Source organism: Gekko japonicus, unplaced genomic scaffold (genome assembly GCF_001447785.1).
Source record: "Gekko japonicus isolate JY-2015 unplaced genomic scaffold, Gekko_japonicus_V1.1 scaffold3446, whole genome shotgun sequence".
Taxonomy (NCBI): Eukaryota; Metazoa; Chordata; class Lepidosauria; order Squamata; family Gekkonidae; genus Gekko; species Gekko japonicus.
The window spans coordinates 39,498-46,157 of record NW_015163713.1 but is presented as its reverse complement, the minus strand read 5'-3'; the positions used below and the strand labels follow the sequence as shown (position 1 = coordinate 46,157).

Below are 6,660 nucleotides of genomic sequence, written 5' to 3'. Positions count from 1 at the left end.
GCTCTTCTTGGCTAACTGCGTCTCGCCACGCTCGGAGGCGTGCGGCCCGCGCGCACCTTTTGCACTGGGGGCGCTGTTCCAGCCCGAGGGGCGTCGGCTGAGCGCAGCGCGGTGCTGCCTCGCATGGATTCCCAGCCAGCGGGTTCTGCACATCCCGCAGCTCTTCTTGGCTAACTGCGTCTCGCCACACTCGGAGGCGTGCGGCCCGCGCGCACCTTTTGCACTGGGGGCGCTGTTCCAGCCCGAGGGGCGTCGGCTGAGCGCAGCGCGGTGCTGCCTCGCATGGATTCCCAGCCAGCGGGTTCTGCACAAATCACGGGCTGTTTATCCTCAGGTACACAAGAGGAACCGATCCAGGCCTTTGTGCCCCAGCAGCCCCTCACACCCCTGGGTCTTCTCCAGGCGGCAGGGTCCCAAAGCGCAGGGCCGCCTCGGTGCGTGGGTTTCCCTGGGATCGGCCAGTGTGGCACGAGGGGGCATCATCACCAGCACCCTGCCCCGGATGCCGCACTGAAGAGCAGCCCATTCACCTGGCCATCGAAGCAGGGCAATAGGCTGACCTGGGCCGAAGATCAACCTGCTGACCTGTCCAGACGGGGACGTAGGCACATGCTCTGCAGCGCAAGCCAAGGCCTGGCCTCAGCCTCCCCTGCTCCAGATGACCGGAGAGAGAACAGGGCTGGGAGGCCCACTAGGAGCAGGCCGAGGCAGGCGAGAGGAACCAGAGGCTTGGTGGGTTCGGATCGTTTCAGAGGGGAGCTGGGTTGGTCCGCAGCGGAACCGCCCAATACCAAGAGTCTCAAAAGCTTCGGGCCCCCTGCCCAAATTTCGTTGGCCTCTGCAGTGCTACTGGATTCCAGCTTAGTGGGTCCACATAGGTCCATCGCAAGCAATTAGCTCTGAAAGAACCACATAGAACCAGTGTTCCCTCTGAGCTGAGTTCGTGTGAGCTAGCTGAGTTTTTTTTAGCTTCTGGCTCACACATTTTTGCTTTAGAAAGGATGTGGCTCCAGAGGAAACGCATTGATGCAACAGCCAAATCACTTGCTCACAATGCCAGCAGCTCACCAAGTAGAATTTTTGCTCACCAAGACTCCACGGCTTAGAGGGAGCACTGCATACAACTGTCACACACTTTGGGCGGAGCCGGGTTGGGTGGGGGCTAGAAATCAAGCCACCCACTGGAAGAGAACGGCAAGGGCCACAGCCAGGGCTCCCTCTAAGCTGAGCTACTGAGAGCCAGCCCCCAGTTTTTTAGCCTCCGGCTCACACATTTTTGTCTTGGCTCGGGAAGGAGGGCTCCAGAGCAGACTAATTTATGCAGGAGCCAAATTGCTCACTCACAGCTTTAATGCCAGTAGCTCACAAAGTAGGATTTTTGCTCACAGGACTCCACAGCTTAGAGGGGAGCCACAGGTAGTGTGAACCACTAAGTGGTGCACAGAGGAGAACAGCTTAAAAAATACAAAACTACGTTTGGCCAAGAAGAAGAAGAGGAGATTGGATTTATACCCCGCCCTTCACTACCCAAAGGAGTCTCAGAGTGGCTGACAAACTCCTTTTCCCTTCCCCTCCCCACAACAGACAGACACCCTGGGAGGGAGGTGGGGCTGAGAGAGCTCTTGACAGAAATGGCTCTTTTTCAAGAACAGCTCTTGTCAGAACTACGGCTTGCCCAAGGCCATCCAGCCAGGTGCAGGTGGATAAGGAGTGGGGAATCAAACCCAGCTCTCCCAGATTAGAGTCCGTGCACTTAACCACGACACCAAACTGGCTCCTTCCTGAGGTACCAAGTGTCATGCTAAGAGCAGAGAGAAGAAGTTGGATTTATACCCCTTCCCTTCACTACCCAAGGGAGTCTCAGAGTGGCTTACAATCTCCTTTCCCTCCCCCTCCCCACAACAGACACCCTGTGAGGTGGGGGGGGCTGAGAGAGCCCTGAGAGAACTTGTGGCTTGCCCAAGGATACCCAGCTGGCTGCTTGTGGAGAAGTGGGGAGTCAAACTGGGTTCTCCCGATTAGATTCTGCCGCTCTCAACCCCAACACCACGCTGGCTCTCGGTGGCAGAGCACTGTGGATTCAGATAAGCTGGAAGCGGCACGGCCTCTGCAGTTTTTTCAGGTACGGCTGTGTGCACCCCAGACCTGTGTCGGCTACACCTGACTGTACAGCCCACATGGAGTGTGGGTCACCCAGGGACCCACTGAAACAGAGGAGGTTCACCCTCTGCTGCCTGAGTCCCCAGTGTGGCAGCACACAGCTCTTCCAGTTTGGTGTCGTGGTTAGGAGTGCGAACTCTAACCTGGGAGAGCCGGGTTTGATGTCCCCACTCCTCCACATGGGCAAGCCATAGTCCTGTCAGCTGTCCTTGAAAGAGCAGGTCTTGAAGGAGCTCTCTCAGCCCTACCTACCTCACCGGGTGTCTGTTGTGGGGAGAGGAAGGGAAAGGAGTTTGTAAGCCACTCGGAGACTCCATGGAAAGGGCGGGGTATAAATCCAATCTCCTCTTCTTTCTTCCAACACCTCCACAGCAACGCAGTGAATGGGATCCCCCTTTGAACACAGGTAGTGGCTATGTGATAAACCCACCGGAATACCCTTCCCGCCGCCCAGTTTACAGAAGTGTTCTGTATGTTCTTGTGTTCTCTTATGTTCTTAAGTGGGCTGATCTCCTGCCCTAAAAACAGGGTGTTCTTGCACATCAAAAGCCTCTGCCCAGTGCCTTTGCCTGAAAACAACCAGCTGCAGCAATACATTGCGTGCCTATCCTGGGAACTGGTTCTGACCACTGCAAGCTGCCCCCCTTCAGAAGAACATGAAGGGCCCCGCTGGGTCAGCCCGTGAGGGTCCATCTCGCCCAGCCTCCCGTTTCACAGAGTGGTCAGCCAGTTGCCCTGGAGGGCCGACCAATCTAACCAGACCGATTTTAAAGCCATCTGTTTCCCTGGCCATCACCACATCCACCGGCAGTGGGTCCCACAATTTAATGACTTGTTGAATAAAGAAGTATTCCCTTTTGTCCGTCCTGAGCCTTTTTCACAATGTTTCCATGGGTGTCTCTTTGAGTTCTGGTATTATGGGCTGCAAGGAAATCAAATCAGTCAGTCCGAAAGGAAATAAACCCTGACTGTTCCCTGGAAGGCCAGAGACTGCAGCTGAAGTTCAAATACTTTGGCCACCAAATGAGAAGGGAGCACTCACTGAAGAAGACCCTGATGCTGGGAAAGACTGAAGATAAAAGAAGACGGGGACGGCAAAGGTTGAGGTGGTTAGACAGTGTCAGAGATGCAACGAACATGAAATTGAGCAAACTTCAGAGGATGGCGGAAGACAGGAAGGCCTGGCGTGGTCTGGTCCATGGGGTCGCGAAGAGTCAGACTCGACTGTGCGACTGAACAAGAATTATGGGAGTGGAAGAAAAAAACTTTCTCTGTCCACCCCATGCATAATTTAGTAACTTTCTATCATGTCCATCCCCCATGGGGGGCATTTCCCCCTAGACTGTAAAGTCCCAAGGAGAAGGCGCTTCAGGTTCCCCCACCATCATCTTGGTTGCCTTCCTCTGTACTTTTTCCAGCTCTGCAATGGTTTGGGGTTTTTTGGGGGGGATACGGTGACCAGAACAGCACACAGTACTCCAAATGAGGCTGCATCGTATATTGGCTGTTTTGTTTTCCATCCCTTTCCCAATAACCCCCAGCATGGAGGTTGCCTTTTTCACCTCTGCTGCACACGGAATCAATCAGTCAATCCTAAAAGAAATCAACCTTAACTGTTCCCCGGAAGGCCAGATACTGAAGCTGAAGCTCTTCTCTTATGCAGTTCCGCAGGGCCTGCAAGACGGAGCTCTTCCGCCAGGCCTTCAATTAGGAGCCGCCCACATTACCATCAGTGACCACTATTAATACCTGTGCTGGAGGCTGGCTGTAGTGAGTTTGAGCCAATAGGCTTAGGAGCCTGTAACCTTCTGAGCCTACCTGACATGTTATGCCATCTTGGGTACTAACCACTGACTGCACTTTACCTGAATATTGCTGATTGCTCAAATGTTTTAAATGTTTTAATAGTGTTTTAAATAAATGGTTTGGCCACCCAATGAGAAGGGAGCCTTCACCGGAGAAGACCCCAATGCTGGGAAAGACTGAAGGGACGGCAAAGGATGAGATGGTCAGACAGAGTTACCGATGCAATGAACGTGGGAGTGAGCAAACCCCGGAGCACGACGGAAGACAGGAGGGCCTGGCGTGACGTGGTCCATGGGGTCGCGAAGAGTCAGACTCGACTGCGCGACTGAACAGCAACAACAACGCCTACTCATCCAGTTGAGAGAGATTTTCCTGGAGCTCTTCTCCATCAGTCTTGGTTTCCACCACCCTGAACATAACTTTGTGTCCTCTGCAAACATGGCCGCAATGCTGTTCACCCCCCTTCCAGATCACTGGTGAACGAATTAAACAGCACCGGCCCCAGTACTGGTCCCTCTCCTCCATGACTCCACCTCGTGAACCCTTTGATGCTCGGGGCCACATCACTGCATCCACGGGCACTGGACTCCACAGTTCAACCGAGCACATGAAGCTGCTTCCCACTGAGTCAAGCCCTTGGCCTACCCGGGCCAGTCCTGCCTCCTCTGACGAGCAGCAGCTCTCCACGACCCTTCACATCACCCAACCCAGGACCCCGATCCCTTTAAGCGGAGACACTGCCAGAGACTGACCTGGGACATTTGGCGTGCAAAGGAAGGGCTCTTCCAGTGAGCCACCTCTGACTTTATTATGTCCTGGCTGAACTGGCAGCAACGGAGAAAGAAAAAGGTCTTGGGACTGAAATGGAAAGCACCGTGTGCGGCAGCGGTGAAGAAGGCCGACCTCCTATGCTGGGCATTCAGAAAGGGACTGAGAATTAAATGCCCAGTCCAGCAGTGGCCCCGTGTCGAAGAAGAAGAAGAGATTGGATTTAACCCTCCCCCCCCCCACTCTTCACAACCCGAAGGTGTCTTGGAGCGGCTTACAAACTCCCCACAACAGACACCCTGGGAGGTAGGTAGGGCTGAGAGAGCTCTTGACAGAAACTGCTCTTTTTCAAGGACAGCTTTTATCAGAACTATGGCTTGCCCAAGGTCATCCAGCCAGGTGCAGGTGGAGGAGGAGTGGGGAAATCAAACCCGGTTCTCCCAGATTAGACTCCACGCACTTAACCACGACACCAAACTGGCTCTGCGTTTGGGTGCAGCTCTGTGGTGCAGCAGCATTTGGGATACCAGCCGCAGTTCAAACTGCCCTGAACTCCTAGGAACGGGGCCAGGGCTAAGGGGTTGTGCTGCGTTATCCTTGCCCCTTTCCTGCGGAGGAAATTAGATTGGGAGAGAACAAACAGTCTAGGGTGGTCCTCGTGAACCCTTTGATGCTCGGGGCCACATCACTGCATCCACGGGCACTGGACTCCACAGTTCAACCGAGCACATGAAGCTGCTTCCCACTGAGTCAAGCCCTTGGCCTACCCGGGCCAGTCCTGCCTCCTCTGACGAGCAGCAGCTCTCCACGACCCTTCACATCACCCAACCCAGGACCCCGATCCCTTTAAGCGGAGACACTGCCAGAGACTGACCTGGGACATTTGGCGTGCAAAGGAAGGGCTCTTCCAGTGAGCCACCTCTGACTTTATTATGTCCTGGCTGAACTGGCAGCAACGGAGAAAGAAAAAGGTCTTGGGACTGAAATGGAAAGCACCGTGTGCGGCAGCGGTGAAGAAGGCCGACCTCCTATGCTGGGCATTCAGAAAGGGACTGAGAATTAAATGCCCAGTCCAGCAGTGGCCCCGTGTCGAAGAAGAAGAAGAGATTGGATTTAACCCTCCCCCCCCCCACTCTTCACAACCCGAAGGTGTCTTGGAGCGGCTTACAAACTCCCCACAACAGACACCCTGGGAGGTAGGTAGGGCTGAGAGAGCTCTTGACAGAAACTGCTCTTTTTCAAGGACAGCTTTTATCAGAACTATGGCTTGCCCAAGGTCATCCAGCCAGGTGCAGGTGGAGGAGGAGTGGGGAAATCAAACCCGGTTCTCCCAGATTAGAGTCTGCACACTTAACCACTACACCAGACTGAAGAACAGGAGGGGGAGGAGATTGGATATATAACCTGCCCTTCACTACCCAACGGAGTCTCAGAGCGGCTTACAAACTCCTCTCCCTTCCCCTCCCCACAACAGACACCCTGTGAGGTGGGTGGGGCCAAGAGAGCTCTGACAGGAACTGCTCTTTTTCAAGGACAGCTCTTGTCAGAACTATGGCTTGCCCAAGGTCATCCAGCCAGGTGCAAGAGGAGGAGTGGGGAATCAAACCCGGTTCTCCCAGACAAAGACACTCTATGGGCCAAACTGGACGTGAGGGCATCCTTGTGGCTGCCCTGAGAACTCCGCCACTGTTTAAAAGTGATATTAAAATGCTGTGGAGACGGTGCAGCGGGCTGAGGTGATCTTGTTCCCACGCCTTAAAAGTAAAGGTAAAGGTCCCCTTGCTCGAAAGCCAGTCGAGTCCGACTCTAGGGTTGCAGTGCTCATCTCTGTTTCCAAGCCGAAGAGCCAGCGCTGTCCGAAGTCGTTTCCGTGGTCATGTGGCCGGCATGACTAAACACCAAGGCGCATGGAATGCTGTTCCCTTC

At 54.4% G+C, this 6,660-nt stretch overlaps 1 protein-coding gene across 1 annotated transcript in view; it reads right to left on the bottom strand.

Moving 5' to 3' along the window:
• LOC107107528 (zinc finger protein 316-like) overlaps positions 1-6,660 on the bottom strand; it is an 18,457-nt gene that overhangs the window by 3,958 nt on the left and 7,839 nt on the right. Inside the window, exons 5-6 of the mRNA XM_015407839.1 lie at positions 386-530; positions 57-304 (exon numbers count right to left, since the gene is read on the bottom strand). Coding sequence (XP_015263325.1) covers positions 57-304; positions 386-530 — 393 coding nt within the window. The remainder of the gene's footprint in view (positions 1-56; positions 305-385; positions 531-6,660) is intronic.